The sequence below is a fragment of the Procambarus clarkii genome, chromosome 2, assembly GCF_040958095.1.
Source record: "Procambarus clarkii isolate CNS0578487 chromosome 2, FALCON_Pclarkii_2.0, whole genome shotgun sequence".
Classification (NCBI taxonomy): domain Eukaryota; kingdom Metazoa; phylum Arthropoda; class Malacostraca; order Decapoda; family Cambaridae; genus Procambarus; species Procambarus clarkii.
This window is the reverse complement of record NC_091151.1, coordinates 49,751,096-49,778,035: the sequence shown is the minus strand read 5'-3', so window position 1 is coordinate 49,778,035 and position 26,940 is coordinate 49,751,096. Positions and strand designations below refer to the sequence as shown.

Sequence of the window (26,940 nt, the reverse complement as noted above, 5' to 3'; positions counted from 1 at the left end):
TAGAAAGAACTCAGCAGGAGAGAGCTTAATATGCAGACAAGAGTTGAGCCAGACGCCAGGCGGAGACCAGACTTATAACACTCCCAACACCGGCTTCAGTGTTACCGTAATGTGTTAAACCTTCTCTTTAGTGTCTCTTAAACTGGAACAAAGTTTAGATTAAGAAAGGTAAACAATGAGTTGGTAATTGAGTTACAGACGAGTGAACAAACTGCCAAGACAAGGTAATGATAAGAAGAGGCTGTAGAGCACATGGAAGGGATACGAGGACATTTAAGGAATACGGAGGAGTAAACAAATGATGTCCAATAGAGTGGCAGAAATCGAGAAAATAATATGATGATACGGACAGGTAGAATACATATTTTAAGAGTGTCTTTAACATTATTCTACAGGAGATAAGTGGCGAGATGGAAGGTGCTACTGTGGTTAATGTGTCATCCGCATAGCAAGATCTTACCAGCGGAGTCCCACAAGGCTCAATACTAGCACCCATCATAGTCCAGATTTATGCTAATGATTTCCCCCAAAGGAGATAGACTGATCCCTATCAATGATTGCCAATGACGCAACAATGTTGAGGAGAATAAGTACGTAGGATAAGGCAACGAAGCTACATACTGGAAGACCTTAGACAAGTTACAGCTTAATTCCAGCAAATACTAAGTAATGAAGATGGGAGCTTGACACAAGAGGTTCCACACAGGAAACCAACAGAGGGTGAAAATCCTCCGGAGAAAGACATGGCTGGTAGATACACCATCGAATCTATCTCCTGAGACACACAGATCTCCTGAGACATACAGATCTCCTGAGACACACAGATCTCCTGAGACACACAGATCTCTTGAGACACACAGATCTCCTGAGACACACAGATCTCTTGAGACACACAGATCTCCTGAGACATACAGATCTCCTGAGACACACAGCCCTCCTGAGACACACAGATCTCCTGAGACACACAGATCTCTTGAGACACACAGATCTCCTGAGACACACAGATCTCTTGAGACACACAGATCTCCTGAGACACACAGATCTCCTGAGACACACAGATCTCCTGAGACACACAGATCTCCTGAGACACACAGATCTCCTGAGACACACAGATCTCCTGAGACACACAGCCCTCCTGAGACACACAGATCTCCTGAGACACACAGATCTCCTGAGACACACAGATCTCCTGAGACACACAGATCTCCTGAGACACACAGCCCTCCTGAGACACACAGCCCTCCTGAGACACACAGTAACACATAACACCAGCCTCAGGTGCAGTCTGGCCGACATAAGATCCGTCTTTAGGGAGTTAGTTATTCAATGCCATGTATTCCACAGATTTTGCAATATGTCGAATATAAAACGAAGCCGGAAAAAGTCCACAAGTCCAAACTTCAGCTCTAGACTTGCCAACGAGCTGAGATATATGCTGAGGAATATAACAACGAGCTGAGGAAGTAAAGTAGCCAAGGCACCACACGTCACTGGAGCAGAGAAGTAGCGAGAAAGGCACACAAATAAACTCAAGACTATTGACAATTCTAGCAATAACGAGTACGACTAAAAGAGTCACGGGCAGAACCTCGGTAACATAATAAGCCGCAGGATATTCTAGAGAATATTGTTAAGTGTCAGAAAATCAAATTAATGGACTGAAACTAGGAAGGGAAGTGAGGTCGAGGCTATGTACACAACTTCATATGTAGAGATGACAGAGCCCACAAATACTTTGGCATCTGTACAGAGAGGCGGGACCCAAGAAGTGGAGCTCAACAACGTGAGTACATTCCTACATCTTAGGTGGGGATAGAAAATTGATAACTCTCCATTTAGGTTAGATAGGGAAGCACAAAGAACATTAAAATTGGGTTTCCCTGTCATGTTACATCCCCTATCTCCCTTCCCTTTCTCCCTATCTCTTTCTTCCCTCCCTCCCTCCCTCCCATTCTTACCATCCCTCCCTCTCCCTCACCTCTCTTCCTTCCCTCCGCCCACTCGTAAATCTACGGAGCATCAAATCCTAATCATCAACTAACGGCAGCGCTGCACAGTAAACTTTTCCTAGTATGTGTAGAAAGTCGTAAGTGGCAAGGCACTCCATTAGAAAAGTGCTTAAGTAGGATGTCACTCAAGTAAAGAAACACTTGAGCAGATAGGCGCTCAAGTGATAGTGTTCACTCGCACCAGAGTGCCATGTCGGCAACACTGCACACTATGGCGATCTTGGCAACTGGCAACATGTCACACACACACACACACACACACACACACACACACACACACACACACACACACACACACACACACACACACACACACACACGCACGCTAACGGGGCCTTGCGGCTGAGTGGACAGCACTTGGGAGTCATAGTCCTAAGGCCTCGGGTTCGATCCCCGGCGAAGGCTAAAATAAATGAGCAGAGTTTCTTTCACCCTGATACCCCCTGTTCACCTAGCAGTAAATAGGTACCTGGGAGTTAGACAGCTGCTACGGGCTACTTCCTGGGGATGTGTGTGTGTGTGTGTGTGTTAGAGAGAACTATATGTAGTAGATATAATAGAGGAAAAACAGATTGTTTAGAAAGGCGGGGTCCAAGAGCTAATAGCTCGATCCTGCAGACACAAATAGTAACTACACACTGGATAAGAGATGGAATAACACCAAATTCTAAAGTGAATTGAAAAAAGCAGTCAAGGAAATAATAGTTATAGTAAAGCACAATAGAACAATGCGATACAGATGACAACAAGATAAAAGATAGTTACAGTGATATCAGAAAGAACTTCAGTTCAAGAGTTGCAAGTAAGTGGTAGGGATAGATGAAGAAGTTGTTGATGCTATCTCGGTACTTTGTCTTAAATGTATATATAAGAAAACAGTGAAAACAGAGTCTTGTTAAAAAGAATGAAGAGCGAGAATTGGGTGCTGATGCCTGATTCAGTAAGTACATATAGGTGAGTGCATACAGACATACCTTCTCACCCCCCCCCCCACCCACTAGTACACCCACTCCGCGCACCCAAGTATACCCATCGGCATGGCCCCAAGGAAATACTGCAGGTTATAATTTATGGTATAACAGCATACCCATGATTACCTCATCCCCCCATCCCCCTCCCTCCTCCTCCTCCTTCCCCACCTCATCCCACCGCTGCCACCATTCCAAGTTGCCCAGGTGACAGTTTTATAACATAACTGCATATCAACACTGGTAGCTACAATATTACTCCGAAAACAATTATTTAAATGTAACCACAACAACATAACCATTACAATATGGCTGAAACCACATGACCACAACTACAACATATTATAAGAGCAACAACATGACCACATTAATAAAATTACAATATGACCTCAACAACATAACTGCATCATAACACTACACTACACTACACTACACTACACTTGTTCAACTACATCATACGTTTTTTTTCCCCTTGCGATCTGCTGACTTCCAATGTTTACAACTTTCAAGACCATCTCTGATCTTTGATATACATCACACAAAGATGAGAACCTGCCAAGCTACCGACGGAGGCAAAGGTTCGTTACAAGACTAACCACAAGAGGCTAAAGAGATCAATTTCAATAGAAAACCCCCTCATTATAATCACAATTATCCGCTTCGAGTTGAACATCTCTGCCAATCCCAGCATCAGGAACGCATTTAATATGTTTACATGTTATAATCTATCTAAGGAGATGAGCGCCAGACAATGATGCAAGGGAACGTAATTGTAGAACAAAATATAAGAAGCTTTAAAACCATAAGTCCTGCCCCCTGACTGGTATATCTCATAATAATATACCCGGCGCATATAACAGAATATATCTTGGGTATGCAAACACAAATGCTCAGTTTAAAACACTGAGGAATATAATGATGGGGAGAGAGAAGGGCCTGCTAGCGGGATATACTGCCAGGTGTACAAGCATACTCCGCCAAGTATAATGAAATATATGCTAGTTATTATAAGCTTAAAGCAAATGCATTTTTTCGGCAATTAAGTGGAATATACCTTAGAGCAGCCGTCATTTGTATCAGCCTCCCGCCTCTCTCAGAATTACTCCTAAGTTCATAATATTATTATTATTATTGGACAAATCCACATGAGCCGTGATAAGGGTTCGAACCTAAGCCCTGGGTGTTCCCAAACGCGCTCTAGTCCACTGCACCTTCATCAAGGCTGCTGTGGATTTGCTCTTTGATATATTGAGTTAATGTGATTTCTCTGTGTATTATTACTACATTTTTATACGCTTATTAATATTATTATACACTGCTTCAAACGTCTGGGATATTGGAATCGCCTCAGCCATCTATCTGTACGTCCGCGTATCCGTTCGTACGTAGGTCTATCCGTCGGACGGTCCGTCCAATTATTCGTGCATCCGCTGGTCCGTCCCTGAGCGCGGTGAGAGCTTAACTCGTTAGTTGTAATTTAGCGAAACTTGCTACAGATCGTGGTGAGGGATGTCAAGACCTCTCCTGGACCCTGTCTTTCAGGTCCTGCCCTCTGAAGGTCTCCCAGAACCTGACCACTTGGTTCCCCCAGGGCCTGACCTCTTGGAGCCCCCCAGGACCTGACCTCTTGGAGCCCCCAGGGCCTGACTTCTTGGGGTCCCCCAGGGCCTGACCTCTTGGGTCCCCAAGGGCCTGACCTCTTGGAGCCCCCCAGGGCCTGACCTCTTGGAGCCCCCAGGGCCTGACTTCTTGGGGCCCCCCAGGGCCTGACCTCTTGGGTCCCCAAGGACCTGACCTTTTGGGTCTCCAAGGACCTGACCTCTTGGGTCCCCAAGGGCCTGACCTCTTGGGTCCCCCAGGGCCTGACCTCTTGGAGTCCCCCAGGGCCTGACCTCTGAGGGTCCCCCAGGGCCTGACCTCTGAGGGTCTCCCAGGGCCTGACCTCTTGGAGTCCCCCAGGGCCTGACCTCTTGGGTTCCTACACCTAAGCCCGGCCCCTGGGCCAGACATCCCTGCCCCCCTCCCCGTGCACAAGTTACGAGGTCAGATATACAAACATGGGAGTCAGTTATTATTATTCTTAATGCTGATTTTATAGCTGTTTGGTCTAGCGCCTACAGCTGTATTTTTGTTCCTGACTGATATTTCTGCTGTTGTGATTGCTGCTGCTGCTGTTGTTGTTGCTGCTTCAACTGCTGCTGCGATTCGCTTTTGTTTATACTGTTATTGTTGTATAATAATAATATTATTATTAATAATAATAAATATGGTTTTCAATTTGATCACCATTCCTAATGTGATCCCAATTATATTAATTTTATTCAAAATTCCTAATTTTATAATTTTGCAGGTTAATTCTAGATCCTGGTGTGGGAGTGACTCCAGACCGTGGACCAAGGCACCCTGGTTGGGGAAAGTCTGCAGGAAAAGGACTCTGACACAGGGACCTGACCAACCAGCGTTGATGTATACGCGGGTCAACCCAAAGCTTGTCCTGTGTTGATTCTTGGTAAGCAAGAATCTGCAGCAGTGTTTACCGGAACGGCTGGGTGATGATTAGCAGTAGTAGTAGCAACAGCAGCAGCAGCAGCAACAGCAGTAGCAGCAGCAGCAGTAGCAGCAGTAGCAGCAGTAGCAGCAGCAGCAGTAGCAGCAGTAGCAGCAGCAGCAGTAGCAGCAGTAGCAGCAGCAGCAGTAGCAGCAGCAGCAGCAGCAGTAGCAGTAGCAGCAGTAGCAGCAGTAGCAGCAGTAGCAGCAGTAGCAGCAGTAGCAGTAGCAGCAGCAGCAGTAGCAGCAGTAGCAGCAGTCGCAGCAGTAGCAGCAGGGCGCGGAGTAATAACAGTGTACCCAAGATGAGTTAGGTTCCCGCCACAAATGGCTGTCCAGTGCCAAAATTTACATACCCTCTTCCCTCCCTCCCTCAATCTCCCTCATTCCTTCTCCCTCTCCCTTCCTCTCGCTCCCTCCTTCCTTCTCCCCTAGCTCTTACACCTTCTTTTACTCCTTCAGTCTCCCTGACTCATAATCTACCTCCTTCCCCCTTGTCTCTCTTGCTTTCTCTCTTTCTCCTTTCCTCAATATAATCTCTCTAACGATTACATTTCCATATATACATGAAACTTCCGAGTGACTTGAACCCAAACCCCCATGATGCAAAGCCCTCACTTTGACGACTTTTTCTTGATATATATATATATATATATATATATATATATATATATATATATATATATATATATATATATATATTTATTGATAAGCTGAATGGTACACTGGCCTCACTTTATATACACTTCAAATACTTTTAAAGTATTTAAAAGCCAGTGTATTATTCAGCTGTGAACTATTATAATATTTTAAGTTCCGAGGCTTAAACCTGAACTAGATGGAATAGTTGACCACATAACCCGAATGCACTCAGGCATGGGGTTGAATGAGAGAGAGAGAGAGTGAGAGAGGGAGAGAGAGAGAGAGAGAGAGAGAGAGAGAGAGAGAGAGAGAGAGAGAGAGAGAGAGAGAGAGAGAGAGAGAGAGAGAGAGAGAGAGAGAGAGAGAGAGAGAGACCAACAGCAGCACTAACATAAACAGGAGAAGCAGCAGCAGTGTGAGACAGAGACAGAGAGCAGACTCAGGAAGCAGGAAGCAGGAGCCGTATACCTAACACCACTGGCCCAGCGGTACACCACTGGCCCAGCGGTACACCACTGGCCCAGTGGTACACCACTGGCCCAGCGGTACACCACTGGCCCAGCGGTACACCACTGGCCCAGCGGTACACCACTACTAATAAAACTCGACATGTTGCCCATGACGTGAGCTGCCAAGCTCAACACACAAACATTATGATAATTTATGATAATCTCCGGCTCAACACAGTGCCTAGATACGCCACGCGTCAATACAACTTGCTCTCACAAATATTGACCTTTCGCCTCCCCTATCTTCCGTGTACACAAACAACAGTAATTGATTTGAACACATGTGGGGAACACCCAGATTTTTAATGCACGCGGGTAATACATATGCAAGCGTAAGTGTTCGAATAGGAGAGACCAAACGGAAATAATGTGAGTGCTTTCGTCTGTTAACGCTGATTTTTGTCGTTTGTGCCTTATGGTATAGCTGAATCACGTGTTTTTGTGATTATGCTTGCGTATGTACGCACACGCACACACACACACACACACACACACACACACACACACACACACACACACACACACACACACACACACATTAGGCAGTGATGTGGTGGAGGCTGACTCCATACACAGTTTCAAGTGTAGATATGATAGAGCCCAGTAGGCTCAGGAACCTGTACACCTGTTGATTGACGATTGAGAGGCGGGACCAAAGAGCCAGAGCTCAACCCCCGCAAGCACAACTAGGCGAGTCTTTCCTCATAGCTCAGTATTCCTCAGCTCCGGAACGAGTCTCGTGGCATATCTTTGGTCTTTTTCTAGTTTCTCCTTGGCATTTTTCAGGAAGGGGTTCCATGCTGGGGCTGCATATTCAAGAGTGAGTCTCACCTTTGCTATATTTAGGGCCCGGAAAGTTGCTGTGTCCCAGTTTCTAAAGGATACACGGATGCTGACCAGTATGCCAAATGCTGCTGTTGCTATTCTGCTAATGTGGGTTTCTGGCATCAGATTTGGGGTTGAGTCCACATTCAGGTCTTTCTCCTTTTCTGACTGACGCATTTGTCTCCCCTTCATCCTATGCTGCTGTACTGGTCTTCGCAATCCTATTCCAATCCTCATAACTTTGCATTTGGCTGGGTTAAACTCTAGCAGCCGTTTTTAAAACCACTTCTGGCGTGTGGTCTGAAAATCAGCTTGCAATGCATTCCCAATTTGTGTGTACTCACCTAATTGTGCTTGCGGGGGTTGAGCTCTGGCTCTTTGGTCCCGCCTCTCAACCGTCAATCAACAGGTGTACAGTGTGTACTCACCTAGTTGTGCTTGCGGGGGTTGAGCTCTGGCTCTTTGGTCGCGCCTCTCAACCGTCAATCAACAGGTGTACAGGTTCCTGAGCCTATTGGGCTCTATCTGACCAGTATGCCAAATGATGTGTGTATGTGTGTGTGTGTGTGCGCACGCACCCACGCTTGTCTGTGGGCGGCGCCTACTTGAGCATTATTGTGAGCGTAAACTAGGGCACACATGTGCAGGAGTGCACAGGAGTGGGCGTGAGCAACCAGTGGAGGGGCACGGGGAGACAGCCGGGTAATTTGCAGGAATATGAAACAAGCTATTACCAGTTGCCTGAGGGGGCTGGTCTTGCCCTTAGTGGGCCTGGGAGAGTGGGCTATGGCAGCATGTAGGTGTGTGTGTGTGTGTGTGTGTGTGTGTGTGTGTGTGTGTGTGTGTGTGTGTGTGTATTCACCTATTTGTGCTTGCGGGGGTTGAGCTCGGCTCTTTCGGCCCACCTCTCAACTGTCAATCAACTGTTACTAACTACTATCTTTTTCACACACACACACACACACACACACACACACACACACACACACACACACACACACACACACACACACACACACACTCACACTCACACACACACACACACACACACACACACACACACACCAAGGAAGCAGTCCGTAACAGCTCTCTAACTCCCAGGTACCTATTTACTGCTAGGCAACAGGGGCATCAGGGTGAAAGTAACTCTGCCCATTTTGTTTCTCGCCGGCGCCGGGAATCGAACCCGGGCCACAGGATTACGTGCTCAGCGTGCTATCCACACAGCCACCGGCGCCCCGTTTCGGGCAAGCCCTTAATCCTAATTTTTCCCGGAATACGACCCGCCAAATCGCTTACCAACCAGGTAACCTTTCACTGCTGGGTAAACAGAGGCTACAGTTAAGGATTTGGCATCCCAGTCAATCCTCCCCGGCCAGGATACGAACCCAGGCCAAAGCGCTTGCGAAGCGCCAGGCGAGTGATTTACCCCTGCGCCACGGGGACTGCTAAATCAATTTATTATCTGATTATCAAATACAACCATCGTCTCAGCAGGTAAAAAAAAAAGCTGTTGCAGAATCATGCAGAATTAATGTTGCAGAATACGATTAAAGCAAGCAAACAACGCAGAGGATATAGAGCAACGTGTTGGTGTCCGTCTGGAGGTCGTTCGAGGCTCTGGGGCCAGATTCACGAAGCACTTACGCAAGCACTTATGAACCTGTACATCTTTTCTCCATCTTTGGCGGCTTTGTTTCCAATTATTAAACAGTTAATGAGCTCCGAAGCACCAGGAGGCTGTTTATAACAATAACAACAGTTGACTGGCAAGTTTTCATGCTTGTAAACTGTTTAATAAATGTAACCAAAGCCGTCAAAGATTTAGGAAAGATGTACACGGTCGTAAGTACTTGCGTAACTGCTTCGTGAATCCAGCCCCTGGCTCCTCCTGACTCCTGGGAGAAAGGCCAAAAAATTGTCGTACTAGAAAATAGAAGCGGCTGGCGAAAGTGACGTTCTGTCCCGTTTTCTGTTTTGGGTCCTCTGGTAGGCTAGGATAAGGGCACTTAAATACGACAGTTTTTTTGTCGTTGGGAAGCCTCAGGAGGACGGGCTGGTGGTGGGGGGAGAGCTGCGGTACCTCCTCTCTGTCACGCGTGCATCTGGGCGGTACCACAGACTTTCACCGTCTGGGCATCTTCCTGCCTGACCCACACCATTACCAGTAAATGGGTCCCGGCATGACTCCTCTCTCTCCCCCCCCCCCCTCCTCTCTCTCTCTCTCTCTCTCTCTCTCTCTCTCTCTCTCTCTCTCTCTCTCTCTCTCTCTCTCTCTCTCTCTCTCTCTCTCTCGAGGTTATTTTGAGATGATTTCGGGGCTTTAGTGTCCCCGCGGCCCAGTCCTCGACCAGGCCTCCACCCCCAGGAAGCAGCCCGTGACAGCTGACTAACACCCAGGTACCTATTTTACTGCTAGGAAACAGGGGCATAGGGTGAAAGAAACTCTGCCCATTGTTTCTTGCCGGCGCCTGGGATCGAACCCAGGACCACAGGATCACAAGTCCAGCGTGCTGTCCGCTCGGCCGACCGGCTCCCCACTCTCTCTCTCTCTCTCTCTCTCTCTCTCTCTCTCTCTCTCTCTCTCTCTCTCTCTCTCTCTCTCTCTCTCTCTCGCTCTCTCGCTCTCTCGCTCTCTCGCTCTCTCTCTCTCTCTCTCTCTCTCTCTCTCTCTCTCTCTCTCTCTCTCTCCGGGCACCAAAGGTAAAACCCACTTTATTAAGGACACAACGTTAGCGAGCCTACAAGTATCCGACATTAAAAATGACTTCCTATGGCGCGGGGACTCCTCAGCCTTTTCTACACATAGGCCTCGATAGGTTAAATGGCTTGTTTCGGTCCAAACTGTTGTAATTTTTACGCAGAGATAAATTGGGGAGAACCAGTTGCTCGATAAGACTGATGCCAGCCTGATTGTGAAGTCAAATTGGACATCGAGATCTGTGAGGTGTGATTTGGGCGTGGTGTGGGCGTGGTGTGGGGCGTGATGTGGGCGGTGGCTGGGGCGTGGTGTGGGCGTGGTGTGGGACGTGGTGTGGCGTGGTGTGGCGTGGTGTGGGCGGTGGCTGGGGCGTGGTGTGGGCGTGGTGTGGGCGTGGTGTGGGTGGTGACTGGGGCGTGGTGTGGGCGATGGCTGGGGCGTGGTGTGGGCGTGGTGTGGGTGGTGACTGGGGCGTGGTGTGGGCGGTGGCTGGGGCGTGGTGTGGGCGTGGTGTGGGCGGTGGCTGGGGCGTGGTGTGGGCGTGGGGGCGGTAGGTTTGCTGGCCTCAATACCACAGGAGCGGACATGACCAGGCAGACACCAGCCGGCACATGATTTATGATCACTCCGCCCCCCCTTACACCCACCTGGCGGGCACGGTGTCAAGAGCCAGTAGTGGACGGTGTCAAGAGGCAGTAGTGGACGGTGTCAAGAGGCAGTAGTGGACGGTGTCAAGAGGCAGTAGTGGGGGGTGTCAAGAGGCAGTAGTGGACGGTGTCAAGAGGCAGTAGTGGGGGGTGTCAAGAGGCAGTAGTGGAGGGTGTCAAGAGGCAGTAGGGGATGGTGTCAAGAGGCAGTAGTGGGCGGTGTCAAGAGCCAGTAGTGGGGGGTGTCAAGAGGCAGTAGTGGGGGTGTCAAGAGGCAGTAGTGGACGGTGTCAAGAGGCAGTAGTGGGGGGTGTCAAGAGGCAGTAGTGGGGGGGTGTCAAGAGGCAGTAGGGGACGGTGTCAAGAGACAGTAGTGGGCGGTGTCAAGAGCCAGTAGTGGGGGGTGTCAAGAGGCAGTAGTGGGGGGTGTCAAGAGGCAGTAGTGGGGGGTGTCAAGAGGCAGTAGTGGACGGTGTCAAGAGGCAGTAGTGGGGGGTGTCAAGAGGCAGTAGTGGGGGGTGTCAAGAGGCAGTAGGGGACGGTGTCAAGAGACAGTAGTGGACGGTGTCAAGAGGCAGTAGTGGGGGGTGTCAAGAGGCAGTAGGGGACGGTGTCAAGAGACAGTAGTGGGCGGTGTCAAGAGGCAGTAGTGGGCGGTGTCAAGAGACAGTAGTGGACGGTGTCAAGAGGCAGTAGTGGGGGGTGTCAAGAGGCAGTAGGGGACGGTGTCAAGAGACAGTAGTGGGCGGTGTCAAGAGGCAGTAGTGGGCGGTGTCAAGAGACAGTAGTGGGCGGTGTCAAGAGACAGTAGTGGGCGGTGTCAAGAGGCAGTAGTGGGGGTTGTCAAGAGGCAGTAGTGGGCGGTGTCAAGAGGCAGTAGTGGGGGGTGTCAAGAGGCAGTAGGGGACACTCCTTGATCTTCCCTGCCTCCCCTAACCCCCTTGCGCCCTCACCCCCCCCCCCCTAGCAACACAATGTGCTTATTACCGAGACTGTTATCATCTACATAGCCACCATCAACGTCACCATTTGTTATCATCATCGTCCTCATCAGCGCTGTCATCGATATCACCATTACCAGCCTCATGGTCACCATTATGACCAGGTCAAGCAACATCATCACCTCTCTCCTCACTCCCCCCCCCTCCAGGTATGGTGAACCCCCAGCAACTGATAACACCCTTCACAGTAACTATTGACACAATGGTGCCGTACCCCAGGAGGATAGTAGGGTACCCCAGGAGGATAGTAGGGTACCCCAGGAGGATAGTAGGGTACCCCAGGAGGATAGTAGGGTACCCCAGGAGGATAGTAGGGTACCCCAGGAGGATAGTAGGGTACCCCAGGAGGATAGTAGGGTACCCCAGGAGGATAGTGTACCCCCAGAAGGATAGTAGGGTACCTCAGGAGGATAGCAGGGTACCCCAGGAGGATAGTGTACCCCCAGAAGGATAGTAGGGTACCTCAGGAGGATAGCAGGGTACCCAAGGAGGATAGTGTACCCCCAGGAGGGTAGGATACCCCAGGAGGATAGTAGGGTACCCCAGGAGGATAGTAGGGTACCTCAGGAGGATAGCAGGGTACCCAAGGAGGATAGTGTACCCCCAGGAGGGTAGGATACCCCAGGAGGATAGTAGGGTACCCCAGGAGGATAGTAGGGTACCTCAGGAGGATAGCAGGGTACCCCAGGAGGATAGTGTACCCCCAGGAGGGTAGGATACCCCCCCCCCCAGGATAGGCAGAGGGGCAAGGACACAATGCGAGACTCATTCCAACGTCAGATACATGAAGATCGACACACAATGTATTACGCACCTCCACAGTTGAAAAGGCGGGACCCAAGATCTGAAGCACTCGGTAAGTGAGCATTGTTTCCCCTAAGTTGCCTGCTTGACCTGACGACCAGCTGGGAGGTCTGGTCGGAGACCGGGTCGCGGGGCTGTTGATCCCCGGAACGTGCACACAAGGTAGGTAAGTATATATATATATATATATATATATATATATATATATATATACACACTGGCTTTTGCGTCCTGTCTCTCACTTTCTCTCACTTTTCTCCCGTTCTCTCACTCTCGTCATTCGTCACTCTCATTCGTTTCTCACTCTCGTCATTTCTCAGTCCGCCTTCCTTCAACTCCTCTTCATAATTCTTCTTCTCATCCTTCCATTCCTCCTCGTCCTCATCTTTTTCCTTCTCTAATTCTTTCTACTATTACTCCTTTGCCTTTTTCTACTGCTTTCACCTCCTCTTCCATCTCTTCCTCCTGCTCTTCCCCCTCTTCCTTCTCCGCCCCCTTCTCTTCCTCCTCCTGAGCCGCGGGTCCGTACCAAGCCGGACCTTGAGCTTCGCGCAGATTTAGTCATTAAATGTTGCCTGGATGTCGCCAAGGAAATATTTACGATAAGTCACGTCTGAGGACTGGTGGCACGGCCAGCTCCCAGCTCCTGGTGTTGGCGGAGACGGAGTAGAGGGAGGGAATGAGGGAGAGGTGAGAGAGAGAGAGAACAGAGAGGGGAGGAAGGGAGAGGTGAGAGGGAGGGAGAGGTGAGAGGGAGGGAGAGGTGAGAGGGAGGGAGAGGTGAGAGGGAATGAAATAAGATATAAGCTGTCAGGAGGTTGTTCTTAAGAGGTAACCACTAATGTAACGCCAAGATCACTATCTGGCCGGTGTTGGGGTCTCCAGAGACTGACTTTCTTACTCCTTTTCCTTCAGTGTTGAGCGCCTTAGAGGAATCTTCTACACCCAGCAACACCCTCATCAACACCTTGCGAAGAACGTCTCGTAAAACTGTCTTATCTGCGAGACCAGGCACTAAGATCACACACCACTCAAGGTTTTAAGAAAGTTGAAGGTATCCAGTATGGGTAAAGATAAGATGTTATATTTCAGGAACAAAATGATAAGATAAGGATAAATGACTATATGAAACTTACCAAAAAAAAAGCATACAAACATACACAGTATAAGCAGGCGATGAGTCACAATAACGTGGCTGAAGTATGTTGACCAGACCACACACTAGAAGGTGAAGGGACGACGACGTTTTGGTCCGTCCTGGACCATTCTCACAATCAACTTGAGAATGGTCCAGGACGGACCGAAAAGTCGTCATCCCTTCACTTTCTAGTGTGTGGTCTGGTCAACATACACAGTATAAACACACTATATAATACACACACGCTGTATAAAACACACACACGTTGTATAAAAGACCTAAGACAATAGAACACAGGGACGTACCACCTTCTACAGCTGCAAGTGCTATTACAATGCACTTCTTTAAGATAACGCTGAGGCTCATTGTTTAACGATCTTAAACACAATATCTTTCAACACAAAGGGTATAAGCTTCACTGTCCTTGAGCAGCGCTGCTAATGTTTTATGCGGGTGCTAAGGTTAGCGAAGGGGAGAGTGCTGGCTAGCACCCTCCCAGCACCAGGGAGGCTACGACACACCCCCATGATGGTAGCAGTGAGGCTACGACACACCCCCATGATGGTAGCAGTGAAACTACGACACACTCCCATGATGGTAGCAGTGAGACTATGACACACTCCCATGATGGTAGCAGTGAGGCTACGACACACTGCCATGATGGTAGCAGTGAGACTACGACACACCCCCATGATGGTAGCAGTGAGGCTACGACACACCCCCATGATGGTAGCAGTGAGGCTACGACACACCACCATGATGGTAGCAGGGAGGCTACGACACACCCCCATGATGGTAGCAGTGAGGCTACGACACACCCCCATGATGGTAGCAGTGAGGCTACGACACACCCCCATGATGGTAGCAGTGAGGCTACGACCCACCACCATGATGGTAGCAGTGAGGCTACGACACACCCCCATGATGGTAGCAGTGAGGCTACGACACGCCCCCATGATGGTAGCAGTGAGGCTACGACACACCCCCATGATGGTAGCAGTGAGGCTACGACACACCACCATGATGGTAGCAGTGAGGCTACGACACACCCCCATGATGGTAGCAGTGAGGCTACGACACGCCCCCATGATGGTAGCAGTGAGGCTACGACACACCCCCATGATGGTAGCAGTGAGGCTACGACACACCACCATGATGGTAGCAGTGAGGCTACGACACACCCCCATGATGGTAGCAGTGAGGCTACGACCCACCACCATGATGGTAGCAGTAAGGAGCAGGCTAGTCATTCCTCATTTGTTGTCGTACCTAATTATCAGGTGCTTCATAACCCACGTACTGCTAGGAGTGAGTCGGAGGGAAAAATGGTCAATCAGGATGATTTCCCGGTTGCAATTCTTTTGACCATGTCGTAGCTCAGGCAATTAAGACAGCGTCTGGGATCCTCTCGGACGCAGGTTCGAACCCTCGTCACGGCCCTTGTGGATTTGTTCATGAGTTAGAGGGAGTTTACAGAGGGAAGTGAGTGAGTTGGTATCTGATACAATGGAACACTTGTTCACTCTCTGTTTGGTTGGTATCTCTTTCTCTCTGTATCTGTCTCTATTTCTATCTGTCTGTCTGTCTGTCTCTGTCTATTCGTCATTAGCATCCCTGTCCCACTAGAGAGAGAGGGCGTGCAGGGCGTGCAGAGGGAGGAGCACGACGATGATAATGAGTGTTGAATTAGAGTAGAATGGCTCCCCTCCACCTCTCACACACCACCCCCCCCCCTCCACCCTCCCCACACACACACACATAACCCCCCCCCCTCACCCCCTCACACACAACCCCCTCCCCACAACCACAACCTCACGACCATGTCCTAAACACAAGAGGATCGTGGGGAGTGGTCACTGCCAACACACACACACACACACACACACACACACACACACACACACACACACACACACACACACACACACACATACACATTCAGGCTGAAACAAATGGGCAGAGTTTCTTTCACCTAGTGCGCGTGTTCATCTAAATGTAAATAGGTACCTGGGAGTTAGACAGCTGCTTCCTGGGGATGTGTGTGTGTGTGTGTGTGTGTGTGTGTGTGTGTGTGTGTGTGTGTGTGTGTGTGTGTGTGTGTGTGTGTGTGTATTTACAATTTGTATTTACTATTTGTGCCTGCAGAATCGATCTATTAGTTCTTAGACTTCACTTTACTAACCAATCTATTTTACCTCTATTATGTCTACTGCACATATTTCTCTCAAACACACACACACACACACACACACACACACACACACACACACACACACACACACACACACACACACACACACACACAGTATAGATATGATAGAGCCCAGTAGGTTCAGGAACCTGTAAACCAGTTGATTGACAGTGGAGAGGCGGGACCAAAGAGCCAGAGCTCAACCCCCGCAAGCACAAATAGGTGAGTACAAATAGGGGAGTATACACACACACATCCCCAGGAGGCGGCCCGAAGCAGCTGTCTAACTCCCAGGTACCTATTTACTGCTAAGTGAATAGGTGCATCATGGTGAAAGAAACTCTGCCCATTTGTTTCAACCTCCACGAGGAATCAAACCCGGGCCCTTAAGACTACGACCCCTCGAGAGAGAGAGAGAGAGAGAGAGAGAGAGAGAGAGAGAGAGAGAGAGAGAGAGAGACAGGAGCACAGTGAATTCCCTGTTAAACAGGTAGTGTCGACGCTAAGTCATATAGACTGACTATTACGCATTTATAGCGATGCGTATCTGCTTGAGCCTTACTTACAGAGAGGGGGGAGGGGGGGGGGGAGGTCATATCTGTTCTCCTGATCTCTCGGCATCTTAGTAATATTTCTGCCGTGCTTGTTGGTCAATATACCTTTAGTTCTTTGAAGCGTTTAAACTTGCCCAGCTTAAACCGCTTCAATTATATTAGCCCTGCTTGTTTTAGTATGAGGGAGAGAGGGAGAGAGAGAGAGGGAGAGAGGGAGAGAGAGAGAGGGGGAGAGAGAGAGAGAGAGAGAGAGAGAGAGAGAGAGAGAGAGAGAGAGAGAGAGAGAGAGAGAGAGAGAGAGAGAGAGAGGGAGAGAGGACAACATAAAGGAGGGAAGGGAACCAGAGAGCCTGGCAAAGGTACAGAGTGTTGCATACTAAGAGGCTCCCTCACCTCACAAGTACCTCATATTCCGGTACTCTCTACCTGGTCTCCCATCCTAGTATACCTCCGCCCCCCTCGCCCCCCCCTCTCTACCTCCCCCCATATCCGCCCCCCCTCCTCCCTCACCCATGCACTCCTCCCCCCATCCTTCCCTCACCTGCAGCAGCAAATCTCACCAACAGCAATAGTTGCAGCAACAGCTTCGCAACAACATCAAATCTATCAATACAGTTTCAACAGCTATTGTATCAGGGAACAGTCACAAACTACGTCCACACAACCGCCTTCGTGTACACACACACACACACACACACACACACACACACACACACACACACACACACACACACACACCAAAAGAGCTCAGCTCTGGCTCTTTGACCAAAGAGCCAGAGCTCAACCCCCGCAAACACAACTAGGTGAGTACACACACACACACACACACACACACACACACACACACACACACACACACACACACACACACACACACACACACCTACGTGTACAGGTGGGCTGCGTGGCGGGGGTACTGACCTGGGGGCGCGGGTCTGGTGAAGACGGCGGGGCAGGTGCAGGCGGCGGCAGCGAACTCGGAGTCGAGGTCGTAGTAGTCGGGTGCCGGGGGCGGCGCCAGGGGGTCCCCGTAGAGCAGGGCGTCGATCTCCCGCTCCAGGAGCGCCAGGTCCGTGTCGTGGTGGTGGTGGCCGCCCACGATGGGCGACGGTGGGCGGCGGAGTGAGCGAGGGGGCGGCGGCGCCACCCCGGGGGAGGAGTGGCGGGACCACGAGGTGGGCGGCCGTGACTCCTCCCTGGTGGCGGGGGACAGCGCCCGGGGCCGCCGCCCGGGGGACGACGCCCGGGGCAGGGACCCCGTGGACGCCAGGAGTGGAGACCCGGCCCGCAGGCTCCCCGGGGGGCGGCGCCCCCTGGTGCCGGGGGAGCAGCGGGACCCCGTGGAGGCGCTGCGGGGGCGCCGCTCGGGGGAGGCGGGCGAGGCGGCGCGGCGAGACACGTGGGTGTCCCGGGGGGTGGCGCCCCCGGGGGAGGAGTTACGCTGGGGGGCCGGGGAGCCCCTGGGGGAGTAGCGGGAGAACCCGGGGTTCCTGACCTCGGCGGGGGTGGCGTGGGGGGGCGGCGACCCCAGCAGCCCCCCGCCCCGTAGCCCCGCCAACTGGTCCAGCTCGTAGTAGGAGCCGTCCGAGCCGGGTCTGCGGGGGAGGCCGGGGGAGGGGGCGCTGCCCCCGGAGCTGGGGGAGCGGGGCACGCGCGACATGACCCGCGTGCCCATGGCGATGCGCGGCTTGGAGGCGCTGCCGCTGCCGGAGGAGGACCCCGTGGAGGCGAGGGAGGCGAGGGAGCCGCGCTTCTCGAGGCGGTGCTCGACGTAGGCGGCGGGGTCCGGCAGCTCCGGGGTCGGGCACGCGCTCTTGTACCCGCTGTCGACGCTGTTGCTCCCCGCGTACCCGACCACGTCCGCCTCGGGGTGCAGCCGAGGCCCCCAGCACGACGACGCCGACGGCGGCGGCGCCGGCGGCAGCAGGTCCGCCTCGTCGGAGTCCGGGTCGCCGATGGCGCTGATGGTGTCGAGCAGCGGGTTGTCGACCGACCGACGGAGCCGTCGGGGCCGCCGCCGACGTCGGGGCGACGCCAGCGCCAGGTCGTCGCGCGCCGCGGGGGGCGAGCGGGAGTGTGCGGCGTGGGGCAGCACGCCCTGAGACAGCGCCACCTCGGCCATGTGGGCGCGGGTGGCGGCGCCGCCGGTGGCGTGGGAGGGCGTGGTGAGGGAGCCCCGGCCGGTCACCACATCCCGGGGGCTGGCGGCACCCAGGCCCCCGTTGGGCGCGGGGGGCGGCGGGGCCTCGGTGCCGGAGTTGCCGCCCGAGGAGGGGCGCGAGGCGGGGCTGGCCTCGCCGGAGGTCTGCTGGTGGTCTATGAACTCCTCGAAGGTGGCGTACATATGCCAGATCTGCCGCGTGAAGTCATCGCCCTGTAGCGACAGTTCCGCCTGCGGGAGACAATACGCGTTAGTACGGCGGCTCTCACCCTACACACACCTGTCACACACCCCTACACACACCTGTCACACACCCCTACACACCTGGAGGCCTGGTCGAGGACCGGGCCGCGGGGACACTAAAAAGCCCCGAAATCATCTCTCAAGATAAACTGTCACACTACACACCAGCTACCCTACACCTGTTACTACACACTTACCACCCTGTGAACCTGTCACCCTACACACCTTTCACTCTACACACCAGCCACCCTACACCTGTTACTACACAAGTGGCCATCCTATGAACCTGTCACCCTACACAACTGTCTCTACACACCTGCTATACCTACACACCTGTCACTCTACACACCTGTTATCCTACATACCAGCTACCTACACACTTGCAACCCTACTCACCCATCACCTTCAAATTCAAATTAAAAATCTTCATCCAAATACATGACTGTATATTTACCATAAATTTAACTTACAAATAAAAAAATCGGCATATTAATTTTCACTAGAAAAAATAACATTTTAATAAAACACGTAATCATAAAAATTTTATACAATATAATAATAATAATGACGAGTTCAACGATAAAAAATATGTTCAATACGTGAAGAACACTGTTCAAATAGGTTTGTTGACATTCATGATGACATTATAAATGATTGGAGACATAATTGGTAGTTAACTACTCTCCAAGTGAGAGATATTAACAAGGAGGGACAATCAAAAAGATATTACAAAGCAAAGAAATATAGGAAAAAAATTTACTCGTCAAAATCTGGTGGGGGTAGAAGGAAGTATTGATTCACAGGGATATGAGTAAAGGTACTGAATTGTCCTGTGCGATGAGTCACATTAACGTGGTACAAGATATCATGGGTCATGAGTGTGTGTGTGTGTGTGTGTGTGTGTGTGTGTGTGTGTGTGTGTGTGTGAGTGTGAGTGTGTGTGTGTGTGTGTGTGTGTGTGTGTGTGTGTGTGTGTGTGTGTGTGTGTGTCCTCGCCTAGTTGTGCTTGCGGGGGTTGAGCTTCGGCTCTTTGGTCCCGCCTCTCAACTGTCAATCAACTGGTGTACAACTTCCTGAGCCTACTGGGCTCTATCATATCTATATTTAAAACTGTGTATGGAGTCAACCTCCACCACATCACTGCCTAGTCCATTCCACCTATTAACTACTTTGTGTGTGTGTATGTGTGTATTTACAAATAAATCTGCATAATCGAGATTCTGTAAACGTGTATATGCAGAATTCTGCACACGATTCTTGTCTACAGAATTCTTGTCTGCACACGAATCTTGTTTACAGAATTCTTGTCTGCACACGATTCTTGCCTACTTTCTAACCAATCTATTTTTCCTCTATTATAGATACTACATATATTTCTCTCTAACACACACACACCCCCAGGAAGCAGCCCGTAGCTGCCGTCTTAACTCCCAGGTACCTATTTACTACTAGGTGAACAGACGCATCTGGATGAAAGAAACTCTGCCCATTAGTTTCTGCCCCCGCCGGAAATCGAACCCCGGGCTCTTAGGACTACGACCCCAAAGTGTTGTCCACTACGCCACTCAGCCCCTTGCGTACATGTGCGTGTGTGTGTGTGCAAGATTTAATTATTCCAAAGTGATACACTTCAGCACACCAGCAAGCGTGGCCCGCTTAGCAAACAGCGTCTGCCACCTATGTGTGTATGCACTTTAATCCTTACACTTTGTTACACAATCCTAAAGAGCGCCATTCCCTTACACTCCTTGAAGAAAGCTGGAAATTAACACCCTCGCCAGTGACTACACTATACGAGGCCTCAGAGTGTGAAGTATACCTTGAGGGATCTCCTCGTATTATACTTCAGTGTATAATGTATAAATTGACATGCAAGCCTTGACATGCGCACTAACGGGATCTCATAACCATGAGGACGTAGCCAGACTCCGTGTAATGACTCGACAAGCTTACAAGACTTAATACACTCGTCCCAAGTGAGCTACAACTAACAATTTATATATATATATATATATATATATATATATATATATATATATATATATATATATATATATATTTATATACATATATATATATATATATATATATATATATATATATAAGAACAATTTATATTCGAAGCCTCCTCATGGCTCCTAGTGATTTCTTCATTGAGACATCACGTTAATGTCATTTCTTTGTGCATATATATCTATATTATATATATATATATATTATATATATATATATATATATATATATATATATATATATATATATATATATATATATATATATATATATATATATTATATCTATGACTTGTTGCTTCCAGGGTTCATGTATGTGAATGTGTATTTACTATTTGCATATATTATTTGTATCTGCAGAATCAAGCTATTAGCTCTTGGACCCCACCTTTCTAACCAATTGGTTTTTCCTCTATATGTCTGCTAAATACATTTGTCTATAACACACACACACACACACATCTCCAGGAAGCTGCCAGTAGCAGCTGCCTAACTCCCAGGTCCCTACTTACTGCTAGGTGAACAGGAGCACTAGAGTGAAAGAAACTCTGCCCATTTGTTTCTGCCTCTACTAGCCCTTAGAAAACTACGACCCCACAGCGCTGTCCACTGAGCCGCGAAGCCCCCCTCTCTTCCTGTGTGTGTGTGTGTGTGTGTGTGTGTGTGTGTGTGTGTGTGTGTGTGTGTGTGTGTGTGTGCGTGCGTGCGTGCGTGTGTGTGTGTGTGTGAGGTCTGGGAGACTGGGGAGGGAGATGATTCACTAGAACACTCACAACAAACTGGTCTGGTCAGCCCACTTCCTTCCTGACCTAAATCCTACTGCACTCACCAAAACTCTTCTTCGTTAATATTAAATCTTTTAAACGTCTGCGCACACACACACACACACACACACACACACACACACACACACACACACACACACACACACACACACACACACATACATATATATATATGAAATCATATATATATGAAATCTCAACGAAAAACACATTTTTTCAATTAATTTCTAAGCATAGGTAGGTTTTGCGGTATATACACTTAATGTTATGAAAACATCTCAAGAAGAAGAAATGATATATTTGTTTCTCATCATTAATGTCACGCTAATATCCTATTAAAGTCGCAGACGCTCAACCTGCGGAGCCTAACACGGTAAATATGACAGAATAATTAATGTGGCTCTAGACTTATGGTGTGGCTGAGAGAGTCGGGACCAGAGCTCTGCAAATTGGCTCTATTGTTAGTATTGTGTGTGTGTGTGTGTGTGTGCTCACCTATTTGTGCTTGCGGGGGGGGGGTGGAGCTTTGGCTCTTTGGTCCCGCCTCTCAACTGGCAATCAACTGATGTACAGATTCCTGAGCCTACTTGGCTCTATCATATATACATTTGAAACTGTGTATGGAGTCTGCCTCCACCACATCACTGCCTAGTAAATTCCATTTACTAACTACTCTGACACTGAAAAAGTCCTCTTTCTAATGTCTCTGTGGCTCATTTGGGTACTCAGCTTCCACCTGTGTCCCCTTGTGGGTGTACCACCCGTGTTAAATAATCCATCCTTGTCTACCCTGTCAATTCCCCTGAGAATTTTGTATATGGTGATCATGTCTCCCCCTAGCTCTTCTATCTTCTGTGTGTGTGTGCAGCGAAGCGGTTGTGACTAGTGTGGTGGTGTTAGTGGTGGCGGAGAAGTAGTGGTGGTGGAGGTAGTGGTGGCTGACGCAAGATACAATTAACAAAGTTATAAATTCGACCGTTGGCGAGGTAAACAAGAGGTTACTCTCACAGTACGACCATCAACATTAACCTCACCGTTGAGACAGATTAACAAAACTCGGCTCGACTGCGCAACAGAACCATAGGGGCCCCATCGCCAGTAGACAGGACACTCTTAGTCTTTCTGGTATCCCTTTATCCAGACGCTGGGCTCCACAAGTAACACACTGTTGCCCTCCGGGTCGTTGGGACGCTCACAAATAATTGAACCTAAACACACCCTAAACACACCCTGAACACACCCTGAACACACCCTAAACACACCCTGAACACACCCTAAACACACCCTAAACACACCCTGAACACACTACGATAAGTCCAGTAGCGGCTGTGGCCGCTTCACATCTCTCTCTCTCTCTCTCTCTCTCTCTCTCTCTCTCTCTCTCTCTCTCTCTCTCTCTCTCTCTCTCTCTCTCTCTCTCTCTCTCTCTCTCTCTCCTCACACCGATTAAAAACAGTTCAATTGGATAATCTTAATGAGAAAGTCGGAGAACAGATAACAGGTGAAAAATGCCTATGAACACCTAAGATATCCCGTTGCACACCCCGAAGATAACCGCGCTGAACACCGCTTATGAGCCTATACCGCCTGACCAAGATAACCAGATATCAACCTACTTATCACGGCCTGCAATTTCGACCTCTTTACGGCCTCCAGGGCCGCCCCTGCCCACCGTCCGGGTTGTCTGGGTCCGACGCTGTGATTGGCCAAGCCCGGGTCCAGGTGCATGGTTATTAGTGCAGGAGTTGTGGGCTGTGATTGGGGCAGAGGAGCCTGACTAATGAGGTAATTAGCAGCTTGTGTGCCCACCTTCACACAGTAGTAATTGTTCACACTCATTAGCTTAAATGTTATGTTCTATGATGACTCGCTGCGAGCTTTCTCGTGTCTAGACGCGGGCTGAGCTTCAGCTCTCGGGTCCTGGTCCATAGAAGTCGCCAGCTAAGTTTTCATGATGATATAGGATTTAAAAGAGATAGGAGGACAGAGTGTGTGCTGGGGTATGATGATAGTATGCGCTTTGGGGTATGAGGGTACACACACATATATTGTGTATGTGTGTGGGTGTGAGCGTTCGTGGGTATGTCTGACTACTTGCTACAGAGACAACTCTCTCTCTCTCTCTCTCTCATGATGCCCACAGTAGCCAGGAGGCCGTCAAGAGGCTGAATCACGTGGCTAAACATTACAAGCGCTCAGACACTATTGTTCCTTCATGAATGCCCACTGAGGTACCCTACCTCCTCCCCCCCCCCTACCCTGGCATCTCCTGAGGGTCATCTCCCTCCTCGTCCTCCACTCACAGCCTCCATGTATAAAGACGCACATCCTCCACAGGATTCGTCCTTGAGGGCCACTTCTATGCACACCTTTTTCACAAGAGGCACTTCTTTCAAAATGATTTGCAGTGCCACTTTGTACCATCTATTGAGTGCCACTTTCCCCCCACATAACTTCCCGAAGGGCCACTTTTCACCTTCAGCCAAAGGCAACTTTGCACCATTAGCTTCCCAGTGTTATATAGACGTAATGGTTCGGAGCCTTTTCCTGATAATTCCCTTTCCCTTGCCTCCGAAGATAGCCCAGTGTGTGTGTGTGTGTGTGTGTGTGTGTGTGTGTGTGTGTGCTCATCTATTTGTACTTGCGGAGGTTGAGCTTTGGCTCTTTGGTCCCGCCTCTCAAATGTCAATCAACCGGTGTACAGGTTCCTGAGCCTACTGGGCTCTATCATATCTACATTTGAAACTGTGTATGGGGTCAGCCTCCACCTGTGAGTGTGTGTGTGTGTGTGTGTGTGTGTGTGTGTGTGTGTGTGTGTGTGTGTGTGTGTGTGTGTGTGTGTGTGTGTGTGTGTGTGTGTGAAAGGACAACACGATAACAAAAGGATGGGGTTAGATATTCCATTCTTGCAGCCTTTCAACCAGGAGAGGACAGTGAAGGTAGTGGGAGGGGGGGGGGAGGGGGGAGGGGCCAGTGCCCTTTGTACCTCACGGTCACTCACCACTCCTGAGACTGTCCAGTGGGAGGACGAGTCCTCAGTGGCCGTGTTGTCTGACACACACACACACACACACACACACACACACACACACACACACACACACACACACACACACACACACACACACACACACACACACACAACACACACTCTGTATCAGTTGAATCTGTACATCAGTTGATTGACAGTTGAGAGGCGGGACCAAAGAGCCAGAGCTCCACCCCCGCAAGCACAACTAGGTGAGTACACATATGAGCAGAAAAGATGACAAAGTCGATCATCAAATAATGCAAATGGTAAATGTTCCTGTGTATTTGCTTGTGTGTGTGTGTGCTGACGGGAAAATTGAGTTTCAGCTCTTGGGTCCCGCCTCTCCACCTTGAGCTAACTGCTGTCTTGTCCCCTGTTGTGTCTTACCTTCACTTGTTTCAGCCATTTCACTTCATAATACATTCCGATTCCTCACTACCGTTATGCTGAATTTTTGTTTTAATATAACTTTGATACCTTTGGTTCAAGCCGTGCTTTGTATAATAAAAAGTATTTTGTATACCGCGATCATGTCTTTTGTGTTTCTTCTCTCCTCCAGCAATGTAAGGATGGATTCCTTTATTCTATCCGCGAAACTCAGCAGTCTGAATATTTCATTCTTTAAGATTACCAAAGGCAATTTATTTAACTTTCCTTGTCAGTCGTAGAGTTGCTTCCCTCCCAGATGCCTGTCTGAACTCTGCTGCATGTGCTAACTAAAATATACTGGGAAAATATAACAACAACAACAACAAAGACAACAACAATAATAATAGTAATAATCTAACGTCTTTATATCTCATTTGTTTCCTCAAACTTTCTTTCGTGTATTCTTCTTCTGTAAACATTCAGTTTAATCATTGTTTTTTTCCCCACACTGTCAGTCGTCGGTGGTATTGTGTATCTGTGTCATGTCTCCTGGTGACTCACTGTCATGTCTCATGGTGACTCACTGTCATGTCTCATGGTGACTCACTGTCATGTCTCATGGTGACTCACTGTCATGTCTCCTGGTGACTCACTGTCATGTCTCCTCGTGAGTCATTGTCATGTCTCCTGGTGACTCACTGTCATGTCTCCTGGTGATTCACTGTCATGTCTCCTGGTGACTCTCGTATGGTAACGTTACCTCCAACTCTTTCATCTTTTCTCCCCCCTCCCCCCCTTTCCCCATACTTTTTGAGGTGGGGCTCTATAAGGTCATCAATGGGGAATATCAAATATGTAACCATATTTGTCATCAAATATGAGTTATTGGTGATCATTTCATATGATTGTGTACCATAACATTTATTAATAAAAATATATATCTATATGTATACAGCAGAATTGTCTGTGATTTTGTATATCTCTGTTAATCTGTCTAAGATGTTTAGGGTTCGTTTCATTAAACTATTTAGGGTGACTGGTGGGTGTTACGGGATTCCTAAAGGGGTGGGGGTGGGTGGGTCGTTGGGGGCAGCCCCATTGTCCCCCCTTTTAAGGGGGCTTCTCTTCCATAGCGACCTCCCCTAATTTTTCCCCATGAAGTCGGTGGAGGTGAAATGGGGCTCACGGAGTCCATAGAGTTTCATTGATGCAAACCATACTACATATTTCATTCTCCCAATCCTGAGCACTCCAGTTGCAAACTCTGTGAGCAGGAACTACGGCACGATGTCCCGCACTACATCACTGAATGCCCAGTTATTAGACCTTTCAGACCAGTTGACATGAGGTACCTGGAGCTTTGCAATTACTTTATTCACTCTCGTATTCTTGAAGATATCCTCACAGTGTACCCAAAATTTGCCAGTGCAGGCTATTAAACACATAGCTCTGTATGACTAACCATCCTGCGAGATGGGGACTTGTATTACCACTGCTACCTTATTTAATCTTGTGTTGTTGATATCCTCAAAATGTATCCGAAGTCTGCCAGTGCAGACCGCTTATCACATGCCTCTGTATAACTAACCATCCTGTGTGATGGGGATTTTTTAGCATCATCTAGTTAGCTTTTTTGACACACTGTACTCCACTTCATATAGTCTAGGGTAGCTGCACTAATGCAGATGTACCTAATATGTTAATAAAAAAAAAAATACATGAGATACATTTGACACATGCGTAATGGTTCACCCAGCGCACACACACACACGGTGCATGACTGAGGACACACGCGTAATGGTC

At 49.2% G+C, this 26,940-nt stretch overlaps 1 protein-coding gene across 3 annotated transcripts in view; it reads right to left on the bottom strand.

Moving 5' to 3' along the window:
• The window catches only part of LOC123749708 (uncharacterized), a 201,199-nt gene that overhangs the window by 12,502 nt on the left and 161,757 nt on the right, over window positions 1-26,940 (bottom strand). For all 3 annotated transcript variants that reach the window (XM_069325761.1, XM_069325767.1, XM_069325774.1), the window contains exon 2: window positions 17,458-18,928. In XM_069325761.1, the coding sequence (XP_069181862.1) occupies window positions 17,458-18,928 (1,471 nt within the window). The remainder of the gene's footprint in view (window positions 1-17,457; window positions 18,929-26,940) is intronic.